This window comes from Chroicocephalus ridibundus, chromosome 4, assembly GCF_963924245.1.
Source record: "Chroicocephalus ridibundus chromosome 4, bChrRid1.1, whole genome shotgun sequence".
In the NCBI taxonomy this organism is placed as follows: Eukaryota; Metazoa; Chordata; class Aves; order Charadriiformes; family Laridae; genus Chroicocephalus; species Chroicocephalus ridibundus.
The window spans coordinates 10303034-10330697 of NC_086287.1; the positions used below are offsets into that span (position 1 = coordinate 10303034).

The 27664-nt window shown below is 37.9% G+C and overlaps 1 protein-coding gene across 1 annotated transcript in view; it reads left to right on the forward strand.

Annotated features, from left to right (window-relative positions):
* SPON1 (spondin 1) overlaps positions 1-27664 on the forward strand; it is a 201553-nt gene that overhangs the window by 39388 nt on the left and 134501 nt on the right. Inside the window, exons 3-5 of the mRNA XM_063332892.1 lie at positions 1104-1237; positions 22775-22848; positions 24156-24278. Of these exons, the coding sequence (XP_063188962.1) occupies positions 1104-1237; positions 22775-22848; positions 24156-24278 (331 nt within the window). The remainder of the gene's footprint in view (positions 1-1103; positions 1238-22774; positions 22849-24155; positions 24279-27664) is intronic.

Sequence of the window (27664 nt, forward strand, 5' to 3'; positions counted from 1 at the left end):
AACTATAGATATTGCCATTTTTTCAGAATGTAAAATATTATTTTTTGTCAGAATACTTGTTTAAAGTTATGTTTACTGGCAGAAGATATTTCTTTTTATTGTAATCTGATAAGCGTGTGTGTTGTTAGAATTCTGAAAAAGCTCCTTCAGAGTTGACTCTTGTTATAAATCCATAAAAGCAGCTTCTTTCTCAAAATGGTAAGGTTTGTAACTGATTGCCTTGAATCTTGATCCAATGTAGTGTGAATTGTGGCTTCATCGAATGAAGGTGGACCACTGAGTAATTCTGAAGAGAAATTTTGCAATATCACAGCGTTGCCTGTTTCCAAATAAAGCTTGGCAGCTTCTGATGAATTTTCTTTGAGATCTGATGAACAGAAGGCTTAAAGTACAATCCATGAAGTACATATGTAGTGAGAAAGCTATTTTGTCACAGACACCTTTGAGTAAAATCCTTAGAACACCACCAGTTCCAATTCAGCCTCTCTGGTTTTATGTTGACTTATACCTCTTAAACCTTTCTGCTAAACGTCAATCAATCAAAAAAGCAAAAATGTGTGCAGATCGGACTAAATAATGGTCTCTGAATTATGGGTGATTGTGGCTCACATACTGCCTCTTTTGATCACGTGATTCTTTTGATACCTTAACAATAATACTGTTTAAACAAGGGTTGGTTTAAAAAGCAAACAAAAATAAACAAACTGAGACCCCGTTCTTCTCTAGCATGTCCCACCTGTCCTAACCAGTTGCCGTTGTATTAAAGAAAATAAAATTATGCATCTTTTATTATTTTCAGGTCATTAGCATTTGCAGGAAGCCCCACTATTCAGGATCTACAAAATCAATTATTTGCAGCCATGCTCAGAAAGGACAAACTTCTCTTCACCCAGAACTGAATTATTCTGTCCTTATTTTGTGGGTTTTTTGTTTTCATTTCAGTGGGTGATCTGCATGTTATAAATTTACCAAAGTAGTGCTGAGCTAAGCAGACATTATAAATAATCCCACTGAAGAAAAACGTGAACTGACAAAACATACTCGAGAGACATTGGCTGTGCACGTCCGTATCTTTTCACGTTCTTCTCTTTATATTTCCTTAGATCATAGATGAAGAAGAAACACAGTTCATGAGTAATTGTCCTGTTGCTGTTACTGAGAGCACACCTAGAAGGAGGACACGCATTCAGGTGTTTTGGACGGCTCCTCCTACTGGTACAGGCTGTGTAATCCTGAAGTAAGTATTTTAAGGCATATTAAACTAACCATTAAAGTAAAATTCGGTTAGTAACAAATCTAATATTTATTAGATTAAAAACTACTGGAGTTCTTAGATGCTTTTTTTCCCCTTTGACACACTTGGCCAAGGATAGTTCTACTTGTGCAGTTAAACGTTAGCAACTTAAAGCCCAAGTATTCAAAAGTTACTCCGAGCCTTCAGTAAGCTTTGAATTGGTAACCTTAATTGAACTTGGTGGGCTCTCAGCCATTTATTTCACCTAAAAATACTGAATCTTTAAGATCAAAATTGCATCCATCTGGCTGAGATTTGGGTAAGAAAACATGATTTTAGTTGAGATGAATAATAGGAACGTTCTGTAGAGTAGGATTTTCTAAACGGATCTTTAGCATTAAAACCAGATGTGTTTGTTTAGAGGTGAATGCTTTCATTTTAGAGCTGGTGATCGTTTACTGATGTTTTCCAATTATTTCTACAGTCTGTTTCTAAAGCATGTATATTCATGTTTTTTAAACAATAGACAAAGGTAACATTATGCAGGTGCACTTTGCTTTGGGGCCGCTTATTTGTCTGTAGAAACCTTAAGTCACTTCTTACTATGAAGAGTGTCGGAGGAAACTGCCAGAGAAACATTGTCCTGTCTTTAAAGGTTTTGTTTGTCATATTTAATAGGACAGATTGGTCAAATATGCACGGGCAATTTGGATTTCTTTGCTTGCTTTGAAACCTGTGTCTGGGATAAGCCTTTGCAATTGCTAAGATGTGCCCTGCAGTAGACTAAAGAATTTCAAAGAGTCTTAATCATTACTGGGATTGCCTTTAGAGACAGAAAACACCTCTAGGCTTCTAGGGAGATGCTAGCACAAAGGTGGTGCTGACGATAGTTTAGGCCAATCCGGAGAATGCGTTATTAAAATTGCAACTGATTTCTGAACAGGCTGCAAAATTGCCCCCGGCAAATGGTCCATGGCTGCTCTTCTCTCACGCTGTGCTTCATTTCCTTCTCTTTTTGCTGATTGGCACGAGAGATGAACACCCTCCTCTTCCACATCTGTGAGGGTGATCTAGCTCCAGCCCTGACACTGGCTGTGGAACAGTCTCAGATGTTCGGCAGTGCACTCCTACCTGCTGCCTCTTGCTATCAGTAAAAGAATTTTGTTTGAGACCTTCTGTTCTAATCTGCACGGAAGCAGTTCAAGAATACGCTTCCAGTCCTTTCTTAAGCTGAGGACAGAGAAGTGTGTATTGGACTGCAGCAAAACGGTGAAGCTTTCTGGGTGGCCAGACAGGTTGTATGTTAAAGTTTGTATAAGGAATTTTTCAAGGAGCAATCAAGAAAATCTTTCAGTGTTGCTGAGCTGTTTATCAGTAAAGCTATTTGCTTTTCCCCTCAGGACTGCCTCCCGCTTAGTTGCGTAACAAATATTGCTTGAGGCACTTACTACGTCAGTAATGTAATGCTACAGTGATGATGTTTTATACATCCTTTTAAAGACATAAGATTTTTTTAGTACAATAATGATATGCAGCAATACAAGTTGATGGATTTATTTTTTTTTCCAGTGCTGTCCTAAGTAGAATTGCCATTAAGAAAAAAAAATGAACCAAGACCTATACTTTTCTCACTAAAATTTAAACATCTGTGGCTGATGTTAGTTCAGGGGGCTGCCTGGCTCTTGGCAGCAAAGGAATGTAGTAGAGTACCACCAACTGCAGGAACGTTGATAAATGTTTCTTCTCTCTTGTCTCTGCTGGTCAAGTTGTGCTGGCTGTTCAACGTGCTCTGATTTTTACACTGTGAAGTAGTCACGTTATTGCAGAGAAGCAAAGAGAGGCTCCAAAAAGTAGAAAAGTTAGAACTGCAGTTCTGATGTTATACACACAAAAGTACGAAAGTGACATTACCTTAAAGAATGTACAGAGTAAATCCATGGCGTGCAACCTTTTCAGACTGCCGGACGTACATCAGTAGTGCCAACAAAACAATGAAGTGCCAATATAGATTCTATTGGCTCATTGGTACCAGTTCCCGTAATCTGTTTGGGCAGCTAAAAGAACGTCTTAGAAATTGAAGTTCACGGGGAAAGGGAAAATTTTTGGTGTTACAACCGCCTATTTACAGTGTGTTGTGGCTATGTTAGGTGTGTATGTGCTGGTGAAAGGAAGACGTTAGGTACTTCCCAGTAAAAATTACATGAAAAATACAAGCTTGCTCCCAATGGTTGCTTTATTGACCTCAGAGGGTAAGTAACTACTCCCTTCCCGAAGGCAGTTCAAAGAATGACGCCGTCACCATTATTAGGAGTTGCTGATGCCAGAAATTAGCAGCGTAATGTGGCATTTGTTTGCACTGCCCTGCAAACTTCCATGACGCCATACATAGCAATCCCTGATGTGGTTTTGGCATTAACATTTACATTTTTTCTTCTGTATGTAAAGCTTTGACCACATCTGAATTCGAGTTTATAGTCAGCATTCTTTATAAACCTTCTTTATGGTCAGCTCCCATAGAATAGCATAGAAATGTTGGATGAAATTTTCAGAATTACTCTGTCATTTGTGAGAGCTTTAATGATATAATAAAAACAAAAGTCTAAAAGCAGTTGTTGTTAGAAATAGTTAAGTCCAAACTCATCATGGAAAAATTCAGAAACCTTGAAGTTTAGAGGAAACAAAAGCCCTCTGTATTTTTCTTGTTTCTGTGTGTGATGGAGTACAAATATTGTTTTATTATCAATACATACCTGTTTCAGTCCTTGGAGACTATCTGATCATTTTCTTTTAGAATTTCCAAACCAGAATGGCAGGATTTTGGAGCCTATTCTGAATCATAAGGATATACTTCTTCCTTTTCACTATGTCCTGGTCTACTGACTTCAATATATAGAAAAGTTAAATGTAGTCACAAGTTAAACATACCTGATCCATAAAACCTCATTTGGCTAGGAGTCTTCTCAGTGCTTTCTAGGCACAGCGCATGTCATCAGTTTGGTTGTGGCCAAGCATAAAGTGACGGAGACAAATGGTAATCTGTAGTTCTAGGGTTCAGTAAGGGATGATAAATCTTTTGGCATGCTAGCTTTCTGCATGACTGCAAAATGCAAAGTTTAGGACAATAAACGTATGTTTGAATTCGACTTACCACTACTTTGCTTTCTAAAACATCTCTTTCTGTGTGAAAACGTAGAATGGGGAGGGGGTGAGGGTGGGGGGAGAGGAAAATGAATTAACATATGATGTTGCACTGTAATTGCTTAGTTGAGAACAATTCGTCTATTCTCTTTGTTCCCACTAAGCGATGACAGTGAAATAGCCTAAAGGTTCAAATCCTTCCAGACTCTTTATTGAAACTGCCAGTTGTACTGAATGTACTTCTAGGATGCAAACAATAGCTGAAACTCTGTTTGTCCAAATGCTTAAGCCTGTGCTCCAGTCTCCCTGAAGACAGAAGACTTTGCTTAGATGTTACACACTGCTTGGGAGACCCTCAAGCTTTAAGCCCTCTTTACCCTTGCCTGATGTATGCTAGGAACACTGTGCAGCTAAATCCAATTATAGGAAGGTACACAGACTCCAGCATACCAGCTCTTCGAATGGTTTCTGCAGATGGATGAAATGGAGAAACAGCATATCACTGTGGGGATGGCCCCGACACTGCAAGACAGTTTTAACCACCTTGATTTTGAGGGTGGCCTAATGGAAATGGAACGCATTGTCGACTGTCAAATTGTGCAGCCAGCCTCATCGCAGCCCTAGGTACTTGAATAGAAAGTTTTGCTAAGTGGAACAATGTTATTATAAAAAGATAAATCGACATAATGCATTTGGATCTTAGCAATAAGGATTCACTTGGCTGCCCTAGCATCTGTGCTAAGCTTCAGAAGCTACCCAAATATCAGCATGAGCAGGAAAATGCTTACAACAATGTCTTTCTTGCTTCTGTGGTTAAAGATATCTATTTGGACCATTCTGAGCTGTCATGCTGTGTGGAGGCTACTTGTTTTCGTGTTCACAATGCAATGTCTAATCTTTCTATCCCTCTTTACTTTCCCTTGTGATTGATTGGACACTAAGGTGCCATGTGGCAATATGGGAGGACCACGTAATTTCCTTCATCTTCTGATGAAAGTTTGTGCTCTAATACTTATTTACTGTATTTCTGGGCTCTTCAGAATGTGTTTGCTTTCTAGCATCTTTGAAAATGTACTGTTAAAACTTTCTTGAGAGATGTTTATAATTATTTTTGCCATGTGCAAGTTATATAAAAACTAATTATCATATTGAGACAATTGAGCAGTGGCAGAGCCTGCTGGTATTTGTTTTATCACATGGAAGTGGAGAAATTTTTAGGGGTTTGAACGCTGACTTGGCCAATCTGTTTTTGTATTTTGCATAACTGAGTCTGAAAACTTTTTAAACTATTTTTTTTAACTTTTTTCCGCATGTGGATTGTCATGCTCGATTTAGCATGTTCTGTTTTTCAGAAAAAGTTGAGCAGCACACGTGCAATTTTTTGGTTTTATATCTGACAGCTAATATCCAGAGATTGTGCTTAATTCTGTAAAAAAACCCATCTAATGGAAATTTATCTAGTTTAGCAAGGAAAGTCTTAAATACAGATTTCAATTAGTGATTTACCCCATTGACAAAAAAAAGGGAATAAATGTTTATTAAAAGTTTCTTAGGAGTGATAGAGAATCACCTCTTTTAGGCCACGTTTAGCCCCAGATTTCTACTTTGAATGGTTAATTGTATTCTTCATGATGAAGTGTCTCAGTTCAGCATGGTACTGAACAGGTAGGTAAACGTGTGGTCCATGTAATTGATGGAAAATACAGAACAAAATATTTTTCTGCAAGTGCTTTTAGAATTCTGTAATATAAAACAAGAGTGAAGAAAATTTTGTAAATTGTCTTAGCTTGTCACATATTAAAATTTCATGGTAGGGAGAATCTTGTTAATATCCAAATTGATTAAATCTGTCAGCTGATGTAGATCTCATGAAGAGTCAAGTATTGCTGGATGGTAATTATCTTTTCCTCTAGCATTTGGTGATTTTCACAGAGTCTGAGATTAATTGTTAATGTAGTAAATGATGGCCACATGCAGATAAGTTATATTCAATTTACCATTTAGAAAAGAAACCACAGTTCTCTGATTGGCTCATGGAATAATTGAGTTCTCAGGCAATGGATGTGACTTGTATGGTAAATGTAACAAACGTTCTTGCTGACAAATTACTTATTTCTGCTATACATATCATGCTTAAACAACCAACAAATTAAAATCTGGTTTCTGTAAATAGTGTTTATTACCATTACTACTTGCAGAAATCTGCTGTATTTGTCATAGTGTCTCTGCTGTTTGTTCTGGAAATGTTTTCTGAGCCATCTCCAGGGAAACGTTTTATAATTTTTGAGGAAAAGTGTGAAACTTACTGATTTTCTGCGTACGTAAATACCTTAGTGATTTTAATTACGTTGCGTTTTGTTTGTGTGTAGTCAAAAGAACGTAGAGAAGTTTTAAAGAATTGCAGTCTTCCAACTAAAACTATGATATATTTAGTATATCAAGTATGTATTGACACAATCTTTTAGGTAGTTGTGCTATTGTACCAAAGCTACCATACCCATGAGGACAACTCCAATACTAGTCCAAGGGTCTATGCCTTGGATATAATACTCAGGTTCCAACCTCCGTGTGGATTCTGGCAGTCCTCTTGCTCTCGAGCCTTCAAGGCTCTGAGAGCGAATGAACTCCAGCTAGAGCTTTTTGAACATGTACTTTTTGCTTTCTTGTAACTTCAAGCATTGTGTCCATTCGGGTCACTTGGCATCTCACTCTGAGTAAGCGCTACCCTGAAATGTGATGTTGGAAAGGCTAAAAGAAGAACCAAATGTCACAAAGCCCCATGAGTTCATAACTACATATGCATACTGAAACTGTCTTGATATGCAGCCAAGTCTCCTCTGTACACTCAAAACTCATGATGAGATCCAACCAGGGAGTCCTCGGGCCGGAAACAGAGCACAAGACATCTGGAAAACAAAACACACACATCACAAGAGCAGCTCTGTGGTGTGTAAATTAATACATGACAAACTCAGTAACACTGCATTAAGAAAATTGAAATGGTCAGAATGAAATGCGTTTCAGAATTAACCTCTCTTACTGAAAGTGTTGATATTATGATTATCACAAAAACAAGTTGCACAGATCTGCTCCTACCAGAAAGAAACTCCAGTTGTCCATGAGCTACAGAGTGGGTCTGCATCAGCTTATTCAATCTTTTCCGTTTATCCTTCCAGTCTTCCCGTGTGATTGTCCAGATACTTACATGTCAACAATTTTACTTATTACTTGCGTATTAGAATACTAATACTGGAGCAATTGAGCACAGTTATAAAGCATTTACTGAAAGCTTCCCATTATGACTAAATATAATGGCCAAGGAAAAATAGAGAACAATCTGCCTTCCTTGCCTACAAAGAGCTTTCACTAACAATTATACGCAGTTTATGGAACAATAGCAGATAACAGTTCTCATAAGTAACTATATTGATTTTTCCCAGTAGAATTAATGACTCTTCCGCACGCAAGAAATGATCAAAATTCCTGTATTTAATAGTTTAAAAAAATATAAATCTGTATCTTCAAGTTAACTACTGCAAGATAACAGCAGTAGCTTCTGAACTTCATTTTTGATAGATAATAGCAGTATAGCTTTATATTCCTTTGTGTGTAGCTTAAATAAAGTATTTTATGTAGACACTATATGTATTTCTACACAATTAAGATAGCAATCTGAGATATCTCCATACATCCTAACAGTTCTGAGAACAAATGCAAGCTTTGATGTATAGAAAATGTACTAATTTTCCATGTGAGTTTCTTTTTACCTGCTTTCATTTTTCCTCCTTCACTTTTAGGAGTTGATGCAAGAGAAATGTGCACAGCTTTAAATGGCTAGGGACATAGATTGGAAATGAACAGATTTGGGTCCATTCCTATCTTTCACGCCGGGTTATCATATACAGCTCATTTTTCAATGCCTCTGTTTTCTCAAAAACAACTAGAGATCAGTGACTTTATAAATCACTGCAAGATAGAAAAGATACTAACATGTATTGCATTATTCTAATTCCTTAAAGATAATTAAATGTTTTCTTCATCCAGGTAATTATTTTTTTTCCAAAACAAATGGAACTTTGCAATGTAACTGACTTACAGCCCTATATTTCACTTTTTTAGGCTAAAAAAACACAGTTTAGTTGCATTAGGAAGGAAGAATAACCTTCTGCATTTCTATACAGCTTCTATATTTATAGGAGCTCTAATATTAGATTGTAAAAATGCCTATTTGCATTTTAATACATACAGTAGCAGCCCTCTGGATCTACTGGCTAAACACATCTACATTTAAAACAAAAATCTGTTTCGCTTTCATTTTCTCACAGATTTACTATTTCTTTAACTTCACAATGGGAGCACATGAATTTGGAAAGTGTCGTAAAGGGGTTTTCTTGTGACTTTGTGTTCTTCTAGATAATCTTTTTTTACAGCACAATTAATATAGTAATCCTATAAAACCTAGGTAGTTTCACGCGTATGCTGTTTTGTTTGCAAAGGCGCAGTGTTGCAAAGCAGCTTAGTGGTTTTGCTACTGAACGATGTGTTTATTCCTTGGGGAGTGCAAAGCAATAGGGAAACAATGGCGGGGGGGGGGAAGAGTAAGGAGAGGATGATGGTCTTTCCTCTAGTGGTAGGGGGAATATAGTTATGGCTTTACTATGAAAGGTAATATTTTTAACTGTTTCACACTCTACCTTGAAAATGCCTACGATAATTTCCATATTAAAAGAAAAATAAATCAGTGTTTATGGGCACATTTAAGGTAAATGGCAGTAATGCGCAATTACTCTCGCTGGTCCATATTAAGCACCTGCAGCTTGATGCTGCCTGCAGCCAGTAACTTGTTCGCTATTCCACCATTCAAGTTATTAATGAAAATATTGATGTATGTATGCATCACCGCACAGAACTTGAAACTCTTCAGTGAGTTCCAGCTCAGCTCTAAACATATGAAAATGCAAATTCCTGTGTTTCAAACAGAGGAATGTTGCTGTCTAAAAAATCCTGGCATTTAATTCTGGTGTAATTTCTATGTAAAAATTTAAATAAAATTTTGAAAAAATCTGCTAGTTTGAGGTATCTGTATATTTACAAATCTAAAAAGACGTATAAAAAGATCGAGCAAGTATTTTTATGCAATAGTATTTTTTATTGACAAAATTTGTGTTGGAGAAAGACAAATCTTCAAAGAATTATTAAATCTATTTAAATATCCAAGAGATTAAATGCAAAAGGATTTAAGACATGAATGGAGGGAAGTTCTCTAATGTATCTTGCACTGAAATCTGATTTTTTTCTGAATTTTGCTCCCAGTAATTGGGGAAATGAAACAGTAAACTCTGATTTCTTTCTGGCTAAGTCTCTTTTAGAGTCTGTATTTTCATAAATTTCAAGTAGTGGGATGAAAAAAAACCAACCTCCATAATTTTCTTGTTGTTTGCTGTTTGTAAATGAAAATCATTGTTAATTTAGGAGCCCGACAGCTGTAGAACATTTGCCATTCGGCAGCAGCTGTCAGTAGCACTTGAGTTTATTTCACAAACAGATGTTTAATATGACTTCAATGCCATTGTCAATTTTTGAGGGGAAACAAAGAGAGGAAAGGAATAGAAATAATCATAATAGTCATAATTTGATTTCCTTTCAAAACATAAAGCAGAGTCACTGTTGATGACATCAAAAGTGTTTTCAGGTTTTATTACTGAATGTTTTAAATCAGTTTTTTTATAACTGCCTGAACTGAATTAAGATTTCTCAATGCATGGTAATTCATGTTAAGGAAGGGATTTGTCTTATGTCAGGAACTGAACGCATTATTTTAATGCTGTAGGCTACATGTTTAAAATATGTATTTTATTTACAAATCAAAATATCATACTATTTCTACAGTCTACAGATACAGAAATTTTTGTCTCTATCTTAAAATCTATATTAAAATCAGGGTACCAGTGAGTGACCCGCTGTCATACAAACTAATGTTGTTTACTGTAGTATAATAGTATTCTCATTTCACATCAACAAAAGTGAAGGGCAAATTGGGTCTAGTAATGATGAAATGAGATAAGAACAGGCCAAGTAACATGATGCGTTTCATTTTTAATTTTAGTAACCGATGATTTTATCCAGTATGTGCCCAGTGACTAGGAGGCTTTTATGAAAAGTGCTGTTAGAGTATCTCGGCAAGATCCTCCGTTATTCAAAATGTCTATAGACCCAGACAAGAGAGTTCAAATTAGCAGTGTGTGGTCTCGATCCTACAACACTTTGCAATTCTTAGATGTTACAAAGTCTAATTTAAATTAGTCATAAAGATGCACATCTTGCTGGTCATTTGCTTCTTCGTAATACAATCTGTTCAGGTGTTGCAAGACTCTGTGTTTCTACGGGGGTATATAAGTAAACCTGCAGTTAAATTTAAGAAGCTATATTGGGTGTGCCATTCTCTATGAAGTTTTCTATGTTAGCAAAATGTTTCTAGCAGTCTGAGTTCAATGTTTGCTGAACTGTGAACATGCCCACAAAAATCCAGAACAGCTCTGCATAGCACATTTTACAGTTAAAATTTCAAGCACAGCCATATTTCAGTACGAAAGATAAGTGGCTGAGTTAACATAGTGTCAGATTCTGCCATCCTTACTTATATTTAATAGTATTTAAATTCTTATCTGGATTTAAATATATTAACTGGAGACTCTCTAAGAGTGACATATTATATAAATAAGGGTTTCGGAACCTGAACACGGTATTTATCTTGATTCTTTTTTCATACGAAGTACTACATGATCAGTTCTGATTCGTTTCCTTACAGGAGCAGTTACATGTATTATTGCAATTCTTTTGAAACTATGAAAGGGAAAAAACACCTAGAAAAGAAATTATTATTTGCATAAACTGTTGAATTCATCCTTGATGTCTTTCTGCTTAACTGGTTTGACAATTTTTTGAAGGGATTTGTGAAAGGGTTGACATATTAAATTCAACCAATATTTGGGTGGGCCATTCCTTTCTTTTCCTTGCAGTGATTAGGTACCCGCTTTTTCTGTCTCTGCTCCTTCGTCAGATATGCATTGGGTATCTTTGCTATCTGAACAGCAGCAGCCTGCATGCTTTCTGCACTGCTTTCCTGAAGAAATGGATTCGTTGCTTCAGCAGAATGTAGTTTAAAGTCTTGCAACGCACCAGAAAGCACACCTGAGTTCTTTAATGGTTTCTGGGTTTTCATTTGCTGCAGAAAGGATAGGCTTGCAGCCATAGGGGCCTGTGTCTAGAGAGGGGCTCGGCTCTGTTCATTAGGAGGATAATGAGCTTGACGCTAGCTGAGTGCACAGACGGTGTATGTAGCCTGGTGATACCCTTAATATGTACCAACAACTCATTTAAACTCTACAGATTACCTATCATGATGTTTCTTCCCATAGATTTCTCTGAAAATGGAATATACGCTTGTTCTGTACATGGGAAAAAAAGGTGTGCTCTCTCATGCTGCAGTTGCCTTGCAGTTGTTTGCTGAAGTAAATATATGATGAAAAAAGGAACTTGTATACAAAATAGAAAGATGTTCCACACTGCAGAGATGATGCCATGTATTGAGGTACCACCATTTCGTGACAGTTCATAAAGAAATTGTCTTCCTCATCAGAGTTAATGTAGATAACAGATACTAATAAGCAGGCATTTATCTAATTTATCTGAATAAATCATGGACAAAACATTGTCTTCAATATAGGGAAGAAACACAAATAGCTCTTCATCCTTGCCGGTTTTATAGTAGGAGTCTGTATTTCTGCCACATGCAGTTCTCCTCACGAAGTACTAAAGATGTTCAGGCAAGTAAATAAAATAAAGCCAAAATCATGAAGAGGAGACAAATTTCACAGATACTCAGATAAGTGTTTTCTGTGGTCTTTATCAGTGAGCCACTTGGCTCAGCAAGAATAAAGTTTTAAGTTCTGTCCTTAGAATTTTCTGGCTTTCCAGTGGCTACTCGTGCATCAGAAGAAACTCAGGCTGTGATTCTCTTCTGATTAAGTGAGACCGAAGTTGGTAATTGATTTCAGTAGAAGGTCAGTCAGCTCTCAATAGAGTGTCATTTCACAATCAACCGCGGCATAAGATTGCAGGGCACACCTAGGGTTTTAAAACACCCTCAACATCAGCGTATCTGATAACTTTACGTTTTTAATTTTCAAAGCATGTATTTTTTCTGTTTCTTTTTCTGTGTTAATGTTTGGTGGGAGCAAATGACTACCCACTATGAAAAACAGATAGGTGTACCTTATGTTTTTTTCTCGAAGATTTGTTTTCCTTCTTGCCTGTTTCGAAATCTAAACCAACTATTGGAAAAGTTTAAATTGCACTGTTTGGGTGTCAGTCTCAAAAACATAATCGATTCACGTCCACTGCTTGACTCTACAGTGTCTGAGCCCTTGCTCTATTTCCTCCTGTATCTCTAATCGCACTTGGTGTATCTCAATTATCCATGTTAAAACATCTCCCTCTCGGAGTTTCTAATGAAGTTAAGAATCTAATTAACTGCGCTTTTGTTCCAAATAAAACTTGGTAGGGCTGGATTCCAGTTCCTAGTCTGTGCCTGCTTCTCAAAGCTGCTAATATGAAGGGTAATTTATCATCTTAATCCTTTCCATTACTACTTACTACTGTTCACAATGCTCCTTTAATAGTTCTATTCATGTGCTCTCTTTGTCCTGATGATTGAGGGAGATACAGACTGTGTAGCTTTTGCTTAATCCCTGATCCTTTAAGCATAGTTGTAATCACTTCCTCCATGAAATGATGACCTTTATCTGGGTCAGCAAGACTTCAGGAGTCCCACAGAGACAAAAGGCTTCTTGATATTGTTGGGCTTTTTTCCCTGTCCCTGCTTCTATATGTTATTTTATAGAAAAGGTTTCAAACCACCTTGAGAAGCAATCAGTCACTTCCAAGGAGTTTCATTACCCCGGCCTGTTTTGGGGAGTTAATGTATATAATCGGTAAATAATCACATCCACGGTATGATAGCCTGCTGCTGCAGCAGAGATACGACTAGACTTTTTCTTGCCCTTCCTATGTATATCTCAGACAATTTTTGATCCATTTCCTAACACCTGTTTCTGTACCTTTCAACATTGCTATTTCCTTAACCCTAAGAATATTCTAATTTTCCTGTAGTTTGTTTAGCAATCCTTCTTTCTCCATTTACTTGCTTCATCCTTTTGTTTCTGCTGTGCTCTAGTAACAGACATTACTGTTTACTTCGTATGCCCCAGGTCATCTGCTGTTTAGATGCTGATTCTACCTTGTCATCAGGTTCCTGGTTCTTATTCCTTTGAGCCGTTAGACACCTAATTCACAACTGATCCTCATAGCAATTCCCGTGCTTATAAATTTCTTCTCCACAGTCCGTATTCAAAAATAGCTCTGTCACCCAGCCTTTACCTTCTCCTGACCTAGTCAAACATCCAATATCGTGTTCCCTTCACACAATAACCCGAACCAGCTAAAATCACAACAGATCCAGCCTTTTGTTGTCTTTAAACTTCAAGGATTACCATAGTCTATATGCTGGGCTGACCTGCTTAGAGTGTTCCTTGTCTGTTCCCCCATTCAGGTTGAAGGCCTGCATGCCCTGGGCACTGTTTCCATCAATATACTTTGAAATTCCACCAGTGAACCAAAGGTGATTTGTGCTGTAATCCTTCAATATACTGAAATCCTTCAATATCTTCCTCAATCCCAGGCCTAGGTGTTGTTTGTAAATGAGTGGGCATTGACCACCTGTTCCCGTACTGATTAGGGCACAAGAAAAGAGATCAGGTTACTGAAAGCTTCTGAGGCTAATCTGTGGTTGGTTAACGTCCACAGAGCAACAGAATTATTGGAAGCTCTGTGCTTCCTGTCGATGATCCTGGCAGAGTATACTTTAAAGGAGACATCTTATTTGCATCATGATAGGGGCGGTACATGGGGATATTTAATTTTTGTATTGTTCAAGCAGCTGCGAAGCATTCCCAAACGTAGACTGAAGAGCACAGCTCTGGTATTGATATTTTTATGTGTTCATAGGTTACTGAGGCCAGGGTGGTTTTTTGATCTGTTGTAGCAAAACTGCTACCAGTGCTACTGGTGTGGCAGCTGATCAGACACAAGAAGGTTGTACTGAATTTGGCATTTTTAGGGCAGAAGCAGGAAGAGCAAAAACGCTGTTGTACAGGTTCACTGCCATTGCATTCTCCAAAAATCTACATACCAAAGTTTTGCAACAATATTTGCTACAAGTCCTTACTGCAACTAATTTTTGCAACCAGAACAATTGTATGAACTAGAGGCACTACCCTGACGCTGTCCTCGAGCCACAAACTTGTTCCAGCAGATGTTGAACAAAGAATAAGAGGAGAAGCTTGGTGAAAACCTCCGTAACGATGTAGAATAATGTCATGGATTGATTTGATCGTTCTTTGATAATTACGTGTTGCATGAGCAGTGTGGTCTTTCCGCTATTTCTCAAGTACAGTTTGAGTGTGACTTCTTCCCGTATGCTGTACCTTCAGAATGAGGGAAGTGGAAAAGTAACAGGTCTCAAACCTTTTTATCTTTATTGGTCCGTTCTTTCATTTCTCTGCACTCTCATTTTTCAGTGCAAACAACCAGTATCTTCTGGCATTAGCTGTCTGAATGTTCACTAGGCTGCAGTCTCAGCTGGCAGTGACAGCTCTTAGAAAAGCCCAAGTAGAAGAGATTCAGTTGTTGCAGGTAGTAATTCTTGAAAGCTGAAACGTGTGTCTCGGCGGCACTAAGGAAGTGGCAAGTTTCTTCAGATGGTTCCAGTTCCAGTGGATTTGTGGTGTCAGACTGAACCTCACATACTAAAGGTACTGCACCAAAATTAAACTTCCCTCGGCAAATACATTCGTAATATTAAGGTCTCTTTTAAGAAGTGGTACTATCAAGTTAGCTTGATTCCAGGGGGTGTTAATTTGTTCTGTTAGTTGTGGCACTTTGACCTTCGGGCTCCTGTCAACTGAAATGAGATGAAGATTTTTCTGGATTTGAAAACATCAAATGCTTTATTCCAATTTGGATTCCTGCTACTGAATACCCAGTAATCAGTATTTTACAAGTGGGTGGAGCTGGTTAGGATGTTGCTCTTGACATACAATTTTTGTCTGTACAAGCAAATAATTTATTCATTAAAATATAACTTCAGTATCTTGCTAGTTGACACCTCTTCCAAAACAATAGTTGGAGAATGACAGCTCTGATATTTTTGGCTTTATCTACAAATTCTTCCTTCATGAATCCCCTAAGATTATTAAAGATTTAGAAAAATTTTTCTAAAGGCTTGGGGAATTTTTTCAAGCTTCATTTACTGGGCACTCGTGCTGATGTTTAACTTTTACTTATTTTGCTTTTTTAATACAATATTTTAAAGATGTTGGTTGTTTTATCCCTCCCAACCTGGAGTTGGGGGAAGGTGGCTCAAAAGGGGGAGGGGAATATGCATAGGATATAAAGACTAAAAGAAATATTGTAAAAGGGCAAATAGGCTTTTTATTGTGTGACGGCTGTCCACACTTGCTGTGCAATAATGGCAAAAACAACAGAGGTCAAGTAGTGAGAGCACGGAACCAGAGGACTCGATGATCTCAAAGGTCCTTTCCAACCATGAAGATTCTATGATTCTGTGACTGGTGAAGAGCAGCACGTGTGGGAGGGTTTGAAACGTATCCTTTTCCTTTGGGGTTTGTTTTCTGCCGCGTCCCGGCACAGCAGGTAAAGCAGGGTACAGACTGCAGGCGGGGGCACGGTTGCCTCTTTCTTTCCTTGCTTCTCTTGAACACCCGGAGGAATCAAGTCTTTGAGTTCCCTGTGCAAATGGGTGAGTGTCATGCAGGCTGCATAGACCTTTTAAGGAGAAATAAAACAGTGCTTGATAAGTTTTATTTTTTTGTTTTCATTTTGATTTTAGGATTTGTTAGTTAATACACAGGTGCTTTGTATCTTATCACAAGTTCACTCAATGGATATAGCTGTCAGGTAATATGACTTTGGTATCACTGGCTTGATAAAAACTATACTCCCGCCTTTGTTAGATTTTTTCCATCTACTATACAAAACCAGTACTTAGAATAACAAAATAAATATATCCTCCAACCATCCAGTCCTATCCAGTCTTTTCTGAATTTTCTTTACAGTATAATTTATAATGCTTAGTTTTGAAATTCAAGGAGATGGTACTTGCTACAAAAAAAATGGTGGCCAGCAAAATACCTGGTGAAGATACAGCCCGTGAATAGTAATGGGCTTTAAGCAATATGACATTTTCTCAAGAGCCCAAGACAAACTCTTTCTTTCATCTTTTTTGCCCTTGGTGGTTTTTTTGGTGTTTTGTTGGTTTTTTTTTGTTGTTTTTTTTTTCAAGTAATAGGTGTAGCGTACATGTCAGAAATGATTTTTGTCAGTATGGGTTTTTATCCTGAAGACTTTAGATTTAATATTTATGTCTTGTGGCCATTCAGGCAAAGAACAGAGAGATTTTCTGAGGACAAATACAAGACAGAAGCATATATGATTGTGTTTTCCCTTAGAGCTTTTTGTTGCATTATATATGATGGCCAAGTCAGTCCCGAAGTCAGTGAGCTCCCATGTATGCATGTGATGGTAGACCTGCGTATGATATGAAGGACAACCAAAAGGATTTTGAAGCTAGAGCACATCTGTAAGACAAGTTTAGACAAGTACTTTGCTCTTGCTGTGGGGTTTCTCTCAATTATATTTTCTGACAGTATGGGTGAAATGTTGAAAAATGAAACTGAAGGAGGATATTCTGGTGTATACGTATGCACTGAATTTTTTAAAAGTCAGCAGCTTTTGTTGTTTTTCATCTGACTAATCTGTTAGAGAAAAGGCACTCATCCTGCGCAGGGATGTAAATGTTGAATTACAGTCTCTCATGAGATCCCACCTGGAGTACTGCGTCCAGTTCTGGAGCCCCTACTACAAGAGAGATATGGACGTGCTGGAATGTGTCCAGAGAAGGGCCACGAGGATGATCAGAGGGCTGGAGCACCTCTCGTATGAGGACAGACTGAGAGAGTTGGGGTTGTTCAGTCTGGTGAAAAGAAGGCTCCGAGGAGACCTTACAGTGGCCTACCAGTATCTTAAGGGGGCCTACAAGAAAGCTGGTGAGGGACTTTCTAGGATGTCGGGTAATGGTAGGACTAGAGGGAATGGATTAAAACTAGAGATGGGATGATTCAGACTGGATGTTAGGAAGAAGTTCTTCACCATGAGGGCGGTGAGACAGTGGAACAGGTTGCCCAGAGAGGTGGTGGAAGCCCCATCCCTGGAGGTGTTCAAGGCCAGGCTGGATGGGACTCTGAGCAACCTGATCTAATGGGAGGTGTCCCTGCCCATGGCAGGGGCTTGGAACTAGATGATCTTTAAGATCCCTTCCAACCCTGACAATTCTATGATTTTAATTACGGCAACATTGTTAAACTTTATGTTAATATATTACTGTGTTTTATCCAATATCAAATATCAAGTCGGGTTGGTTTGCTCAAACTGTGTTAAAAACATACTTAAAACCAAACAAATGAACAAAACCAACAAAACAACAGCAAAAACATGCACCATCTGTGTTAGCTTCTAAGTTAGGCGTCAAGAAAGAAATAATTTCATGCAAGCTTTTAATAGTACCGACCCTTGTCAATGATGGCTGATGACAAAATTAGATTCTGGTGTAGATGGAGCTTGTTCTTTGGTGAGATTGAGCACAGTTTCCTAGTTGAAAATTATTTTGAAGTATGTAGTTGTCAAATACCCTACCAGTGTAAAAATTGCTGGGCATGTAATGGCTAAAGGGTTCTATGTACATTCAGAGGAATTTTGATTTATATTTAATAAGAGTCTCCCAAATACTAGAAAGAGCAGTAAATGTTGTTGGTAAACTTCTTGGAGTTTCCTGACCTTGTAAGTACTTGACAGAAATGTAGGGTTGTTTTTATTTTTTTCTAAGACAACACGGAAGGAAAGAAAATTAGAATGTCCTAAATAATGCATTAGAATTGTGAAATCCACTAGCACCAACAAAATTCCAGTAGATGTAAAACATGGTTTTCACCTTACTTTCTAGTGCCAAGGTAAATGGTACATTTGGAAATTCTTTCTCTCCAAAAAAAACCAAAACCAAAAATGTGATGAATCCTATTAAATCTAATTATTCTTGGTAGCTTTCTGGGATGGGAAACAACTTAAAATAATGGAATTAAATCAGTAAGGCATGGAATAAATAAAGAAAATAACTTTGATGGCTGGAAGGGCAAGACTAGGATAACTCAAGTAATATAGAGCAGAAAAAGCTTCTTATCTGCAATCCAGTAGTTTAAGATTATTTCTCAATATCCAGGTGAAATTTAGAATATCCTCACCAGCTCTGGCAAAACTTGTTTTATTAAAATGTAACTCTAATATTGTACTTAATGGTTTTGATGTAAGCTTAAAAAATGTCATAGGAACAATTCTTATAGATCCTCTTCCTTACTACTTTTGTCACATCATTACACCCACAGAGGCAATTTAAAATAAGAGTATTTCTGTTGATGCTAGGATTTGACAAAAAGAGTAAGGAAGATGATCTAAAGCTGTTTCTGTGCAGGAAAGTTAAGAAAGAAACCCAAACCCAACTCTGTTTCTGGTATGACTTGGAGCATTCCCAAGGCTGCTCTGAATTTTTATGGTTTATGACATTTGCTGTTTGTTAATATCCCAAATGCAATTTATGTGACTTTGGTAGAGCTTTTCACAGCAGGATGGTACGATCATTGCGGAACTGCGCTGGAGAAGGACCTTCTTATTCTGGGAAGTCTTTCAGGGCAGGTCTCACTCCCCTTGTGCTCGGATGTGGTCTGACCAAACTGAGACAGGGCAGAGACTCTGACATGCTTGTATCCAACCTACAATGTTCCAAAGTTGTATTGCCAAAACAAATATTACAGAAGCTACTAGACATTCCTTGATTTTACTGAGAGAACTACAAAACAGAAATAATAAGTAACACTTTCAGGAGGTTTTTTTTTTTTTTTTTAATAAAAACAAGCGCTGCTAGGTGTATATACGCCAGGAACGTACCATTTTGCTCCTTAGTTTTGTGATGGGAAAGCTTTAACACAAATCTAGAAGCATCACTTTGAAGAAAATGGGATAAAACCAGATTTTTGGAGTCATATTTGTTTCCTTTTTTATTCCATGGTATGCTGACAGTCAGAGAAACAAGTCAATTAAAGGTTCACTAAACTATGCTAATACGTAGGGGAAAGCAATCGGCTCTTTTCCTTCCCGTAAAGTTCAGACAGCACTGGATGTTGGAAGTGGTGGGAGGGATTTATGGAGATTAAGCAGATGTGTACCTTGTGTAAATTATTAAAAGCTTTCTTACTTCTCTGTAAAATTAGCCATTCCATTTTTAAGCTGTTTTTGTAAGCCTCAAAACCAAAGGAAAAATCTGTAGTCCAAATCAGAACTTTTATAGAGGAATAAAAATGATGTAGAAAAAATAAATAATAAGGGAATAAAAGGTAGTGATAATAACTAGGCAAGTACACTGATCGGATGCCTTGGTCTGTCTTTAATCTAGAAGCCGATTATTAAAACAATATTTTAAAATTAATTTAATATTGTTTCTGTCTGAGTATTTGTAAAGTTGTGTGCCTGCTTTTGGTATTTATGCAGCCATCTAATATACCATTCCCGTTCCACGTGGAATCAGTAACAAAACTCCCATTTAGATTATTGGCTCCATATATAATTTCAAACACAGATGAGGAGACAATGACTCAGAAAGCTGTGAAGCTTTTGTTGTTAGAAAAGGAACTGTTCCCTTGACATTTCACAGTGACGAGCTAACTGCAGCAAAGAGAATAATGTGAGTACACTTCAGGCTTCAAACAATCTTTCTACAGTTTATTTCTAAAATAACTGCTTCTCAAATTAAACACTTGTAATAACTTTGTTATCTGCAGATTTGGGAGCTCCTTTATAAAGCAGCTGATTTTTTGTTTGTTTGGATTTTCTAAGTGGTGGAGTTTTTTTGAGTAAGCTTTGGAAATCCTGTTCTTTAAAATTATATTTAAAGCACAGGATCATAGAATTATTTAGGTTGGAAGGGACCTCTATAAGTCATTTAGTGCACCTGCCTGCTTGAAGTAGGCGTTGTTACATCAGGTAGGTTGAGTAGGTTGCTGAGGCATGGGTCTGAACAAGTGTTTACTATCTCCAGGGTGGAGATTGCACAAACTGTCTACGCAGCCTGTTCTGGTGCTTGATCACTTTGACCATCCTCATGATGAGAAAGATTTTCCTTGTCTCTGCATGGCATTTCTTGTGTCCCCACTTGTCTGTTGCCTTGCATTTCTGAGAATCATTTGGCTCTACCTCTTCTGTACCTTTCCGACAGGTAGTTGAAGACAACAAGCAGTAAGATCCTTCCTTTGCATTTTCTTCTTTAGGCTGAGTGAACCCAGTTGTCTCAGCCTCCACTTAGCCATCATGGGCTCCATTCCTCTAATCATCTTGATGGCCCTTCACTGGACTTCCCTAGCAATGAAATGTCTTTCTCTAACTGGGCAGCCAAAAACTGGATGTAATATGTCAGATGTGGTCTCTCAAGTACCAAATGGAGGGGAAGAAATCCAAATCCTGGTCAAATCCTTCACCAGGTTGCAATGATTTTGCTGAAACCACCCAGGAGACTGGTGGTGGCTGTGGCAGCAGTGGCGCGCTGCTGGTTCATGGTCAGCTCGTCCACCAAAGACCCCCAAGGCCTTTTCTGCAAAACTGCTCTTTGGCTAGCAGGTGCCCTGTACTGTACTGTTGTAACTGCATTATTCCATCCTATGTGCCAGACTTTGCCTTTGACTTTTCATGGGGTTCATGCCAACCCATTTCTCAAGTCTGTTGGGAATCTAAATAGTAGCCTTATGCTCCAGCATGTCAACTACTCCCCCAGTTTAGTATGATCTGCAAACTTGTTGAGGTTGCATTCCATCCCCTCATCCAGTACAATAAAATTGCATCATATTTTTGGAAATTTTATGGGGTGAAACATTGTCAAAGAAAGGTTTATATGACTACAAGAACCATTCTAAATGTATACAGTCTTATTTTTGTTCTTACTTCAACTGGTATGGGTGAGGAACAACTCTAGAGAGATCAAAATAATTTTTTCACTGTAAAGTTGAGTAAAACAGGAGTCTGGTCTAGAGTTTTAAATACAGGTGATGGAACTAAATGTTGCTGGAAGAATGTGCTCCCTTACTTGTAAACAAAGAGTGCCAGCTCCCAAAGCATGTTCTCCTCAGAAAACTCTCTGTCCAAAGAATGTCTTTGAATGTAACCAAATTCTGTTTTCTTATTGAAAGAAGATAAAGTTTACCCGTGAATTAAATTTTTTGTAGGTAAAGAATGGTCAAAAAAGCTAGTTAAGTTTTTTTAGGACTGGAAGGAGTCACCCGAGCCATTTGAATGTATTTTCCAGTTGATTATTGTTTTTGACATTTACCGTATGGTGGTTATGATACCAATCTGCAAGAAGAACTTGGGCTTGGTGCTATGCTGACTTGAAGATCTTTGATGAAAAAGTCAACTTATGGTCCCTTAGATGGGAGGCTAAAAATCATCTCAATTTCAGATGTATAATTCCAGTTGTAAAAAACAAAATTGCTCAGTAACTCTGGTTTTCCTCCTATCATTTCCAGATTTAGCCTACCTGCCTCCTCCCCCCCCTTACCCCCATACTGAGGCTTATGAACTTACATTGCATTTGAACTACAAGCCTTAACAAAATATTCTATATTTAATTAATTTTAAAGTGGCTTATCTTTTGGAAGCTTTGAATTGCTTTTAAAAGACTTTAGCTTATGCTAGCTCTTTTTCTAACTTCTGTCTTGCATGATATTTGCACTGAATTGCTGTCATATATCAGAAGTATTTATCTCTTCAGAATGCCATGTAATTTCCGACAAACAGCTGCTTGCTTTAGCTATGCTATTTTTTCTGAAATTGAATATAATTTCAGTATTTTAATATAAGATTTGATTGAAATATTGACTATTCAGTTGACCATCATGCATTTCAAGAGCACAGATCCTCACCATACGACTATGATCACTCCTCTAAAGGTAATAACGTCCCGAGTTTCTGTAAAACATGATGAAATTCAAATGCAAGTTGAAATAAAAATATCCCATCTGCAGTCCTGTATTGTGTATATGTATTGCCAGAAGAGGGAAATACGCCTAGGTCTTAGCAGTCCAGTTCTGGCCTTTTGCTACTTTGCCATGCATTTTCCTCTTCCTTCAAGGCTTAGATATATTTTTAATCTTTTTTTTTTTTCCTTTATAGAGCCAGTATAGTGCAGAAGCGCATAATTTATTTTCAAGATGAGGGTTCTCTCACCAAAAAAATTTGTGAACAAGGTAAGGTAAAGTAAAATATCTTTCTGAACCTCCTTGTCATGTTCTACATATTTCTCTTAACTTGTCATATCAAACTAAAATTTTGAGGCCTTGAACAGTTTCGCCCAGGTTCAAAGGTACAAAGCCAACTGTATCCTGGGCTGCATCAAAAAAGCATGGACAGCAGGTCGAGAGAGGTGATTCTGCCCCTCTACTCTACTCTCCTCTCTTGAGACCCCATCTGGGGTACTGCAACCAGCTCTGGGGGCCCCAACATAAGAAGGACACAGACCTGTTCTAACAAGTCCAGCGTAGGGCCACAAAGATGACCAGAGGGCTGGAGCACCTATGCTGTGAGGACAGGCTGAGAGAGTTGGGGTTGTTCAGCCTGGAGAAGAGAAGGCTCCGGGGAGACCTTATAGCCCCTTCCAGTACCTGAAGGGGGCTACAGGAAAGATGGGGAGGGACTCCTTATGAGGGAGTGTAACGATAGGACGAGGCGTAACAGTTTGAAACTGAAAGAGGGAGGATTTAGATTAAATATTAGGAAGGAATTCTTTACCCTGAGGGTGGTGAGGCACTGGAACAGGTTGCCCAGAGAAGCTGTGGATGCCCCATCCCTGGAGGTGTTCAAAGCCAGGCTGGATGGGGCTTTGAGCAGCCTGGTCTAGTGGGAGGTGTCCCTGCCCATGGCACAGCAGGGGGGTTGGAACTAGATGATTTTTAAGGTCCCTTCCAACCCAAACCATTGTATGCTTCTATGAAATTTTGGATATTCAGTTATGTTCTTCCTTATCACGTACACTCTTCCTTATACAACCTTCCTTGCCTTCCCCTAAATGTGATACTTGCAACTTTTTAGCTGGTCTTCATGTGAAACCCTTTTGTCTCCACGCCCCTTAGTTTATTGAATCCTGGGCTATTTAATCCTCTCCTAAACCTAAGAGTTGCAGTTGGTTATTGAATCCCACTGGAGAATTTAGATGCTTTGTCTGTCCAGAAGTTTCAGGCCTGTTGCGTTTTGAGATCAGCTGAGATTTTGTCCATATCAGATAAGAACCAGAAACAAACTGGTTTTGAATCTGAAGACGACTGAAATAGTAGTGCCTTCTTATTTAAAAATGTAGATTTAAATCATTACATCCACTTATGATGCAGGTATTTCAGGGTTCTAGTTTAGTCTAGTGTAGCCCAGCTTAAAAATAAACAAAAAAATTAATGTGTTTAACTCAAATTTATTTATAGCAGTATTTACTATGGCAATTTTGCTGTCATCTGTTGATTTTGAGTTGTAACCATTTTCGATGGATATTCTGCTGCTTTTTCAGACTCGGCCTCAGAAGGTGTGACTGACAAACCGATTTTAGATTGTTGTGCCTGTGGAACTGCCAAATACAGGCTAACTTTTTATGGAAACTGGTCAGAAAAAACACATCCCAAAGATTTTCCACGTGAGTATCATTCTTTATACTATTGTTGTACCATATAGGGACTGCGAAGAGGGTTGGAGCTTGTTGTATGACGCTTATTTACAGCTCAGCGGTGTAAATTATGACATACATGGAATACCGCTAATGTTCAGTATTGAAAATCCATAGATCTTTCTGTGAATGCTATACATTACAAATTTGTTGATTTGCTTGACATTTTGAACAGAAGTGTTTGTAAGATCATATTTTTAAGATTTCTTTGTGATTTCTTTTTTTAATTTTTTTTTTTTTTTTTTTTTTTTTAGTGAAAGCTTAGACTGGCTTATAAAGTACAGCTAGGAAATGAGATTTTAAGAAAAAGGCAACAAAGGATGGGCAACACACTAACATTTTGATTTTACAACCATGCCGTTCTAGGCAGTATATTTTCCTTCAAATTCTTTTGAAAGATCCCAGTTAGTTTTGGTGAGCACTGCATCTTACTGCCTGAAGATGTAAATTAGATATATAGACCTTAGAATATTGTATCTTTTTTGTCTTTGTTGGTTGAATAAACAGATAAAATACATGTTCTGAGCTTTGCCTGTCTGGGTTTTTAAAGTTTCTGAACTACAGAATCAGAGTGCTTCTTGCAATAACCCAAGCAACTGTAAAAAGCTGAAGTTACAAAAACACGTGTATTATGCATTTGTTCTTTCATTACTGCCTCCGCAGTCTGTGTCAATAAAGGCTAGGAAATGATTTGAGAACGTGAGTCACATTTACTGGTCTTTAAACTTTGTTATGCTTTCTGCGGCTGATGTTTTATATATAGACTTTATACGTCGATTTTTAAAATTATTATTATTATTGTCACAGTGTCAGAATATCGTCATATAACTCAAATATGGTTTGTGTGTCCATCAGCTCATAGTTTGAACAGCCTAAGCAATATTGCTTGTCTTGAGTCTCTCATACATTTTCAGTTGAATGTAGCATTGTTCAGATGTCGTTTGTCAGCGTAATACATGGGAGATAAAATGAGCCAAACCCAGTAACTGCAGGAATGCTCTTATAGGCTATTGGATGATTTATATATCTGCTGAGTGTGACGCTTTATATGCATTATTTGTGTGGATTCAGCTGGTGGTTAGAAATAGGGCATGAGGAAATGATTGAAAACTATGAAATTACTGTGACTTCATGTTGTAATACTGGGGATAAACGGCCTCTTCTTTTAAAGCCAAGTCAGTGAACACATGAAGAGTATGGGCGCACGACTGAAAATGAGCAAGTTGCGATAGTTTGCCACAATATAGCGGACTCTGTAGGCTGCTATCTCTCCCCAGTTACAAAGCGGTGAATTATGTGAATGTTACACTTAAAAAAATGGAAAAGTGAAAAGATAACCATACAATACTAGCATGGTTAAGCCCAGAAATAACAATGGATAAGATTTTACATTGAAACTTCTGAAAGTTGAGAAGATCTCATCCAGATGTAGTGATGTTAAAAATGAAAGCTAGTCATTGACATTATTCCTTAAAGTGTTGCACTTGTGCAGTAATTACATTAAAATAAAATGCTGTTTATGATGGACTGTGGTGAATCACTAATTATTTGCCAAGCCATCACAGAAAAAATACTCTTATACCATCAGTATGGCTGAAATAGAAAGCAGACCATAAAACTTATATTTTGCATTTTTTCTTTAATTTATCTTCTGATTTGCTTTAAAAATCCTGAAGTAATATGTACTCTGTTGCTTAGCTTTTTTCCAAAGAACTACTTTTGCCAAATAAAGTATTTTCTTTTGCTATTACACAGAAATGTTTCTGGAAGTTACAGTGCAAAACTTTTAATCCTGCGGAACTATTTTGAGGCTTTCGCAGATTCCATGGATTATGAATAATTTTACATTTATTATACCAGTGCACTTAAAATACGTCTGTTCCGTTAAATTTAAAAATGTATCGTCTGTTTAGGAGTTATCAGGTGTGCCTACTGTATAAAGCATTGCTTAGAGTGAAACCGCTGCAGCACATTGGTGTTGTGAGCGTGCCCACTGTAGAGGGAATGGAGAGAGGTGGACCACGGCTGTAGAAAGCCTTCAAAAACTAATTCTTAAAACAATGTTGCTTTCATGGATCTCAGACAGACTGAAAAAAAAAAATAAAAAAGAAATTTAACTGATTTGCAAACCAGGGCTTAAAAAAAGTGAGCATGCTTTTCAGGTAATTTTCACAAGTTATCACAACTCCTGATAATAGGGCTACTGGAGGCTGAGTATTTCATTTGTTATTAAATCTGGCACGAGGGGAACTATTAAATTTCTTATCACATTTTGCCAGTCAGAAAGATTTGTGCTTACGTATGCCCTGTGGCTTAAAAGCATCTGTTGTGTCTGTGTATCACCCGTATATGAGAACAGAATTATATAGGCCCTCCATCGTGATTTGATATGGCACATATGCGAAATATGTCAGAGGATACATTCTCGTGTTGTGATGACACTTGGTCTTTATGCAAAAATACACGTATAAGTGAATAAATTGAGAAACTACTCATACAAAAAGGAAGGGAAATAACACCATTGGAAAGCTGTCAGTATTCTGTTTGCCGTCGTAAGTATTGGATAGTGACATTGGACTGGTGATGCAAACTAGTTCTGGCCTTGTACTGCTCAGAGTATTTCACGTAGAGAAGTTTCTTTGACGTTTAGAGGAAAAGGCTTAAGAAACTGCACGGAGTTGTATCTTCGTTCTCATCAAGATTGTGATGTTCAAGGTGAGGAGTGAAACATTTGCAAATATTGCACGCGTTTTGTAAAAGGTTTGGGGTAGATGCAGTATACTTCGAACGGCTCATTTGGGCAAGTAGGTGGGCCAGCTGCTTTCTCTGCAGAGCCAGTATCTTTAGGAAGTGGTGTTTAGTGGAAAAGGCTGGGCTCTGCTTGCAAAGACATCAGAGGTTCTTCGTCTGTTTAGGGTAGGGAGTGTGAGAAGCTTTGGAGCACATGGAACAATTGATTAACCATTTTACTAAAGACTTAAAGGCACTCTGGTTCCTCTCCGTAGTGATATGCTTTTCTTTTGTAGGGACTACGTGGAACTTTCTCTTTCAATGAGTTTCAGCGTCACTTACTGTGTTTCAGGGAAAGCTGCCCTCTCTGACTCGTGACATAGTTAGACCTGTGTGCTAGGAAGACAGAATGGGCAAAACTGGCGGTCCCATTGCTGGAGCTGAATGACAGTATCCCTGTGGTTTGACAAGGTGCCAGTGTATATTTAAGGAACAGTTACTAGACCTAAAATCAAGAAGCCGACTTCGGACACTGTAGTCTCTTCAGCTGTTACCTGGGTGGGGAGGAGGTTTAGTTTTGTTTTTTCTCCATTTGGGCTCAAGTAGTATTTAGCTTTAATGGACTC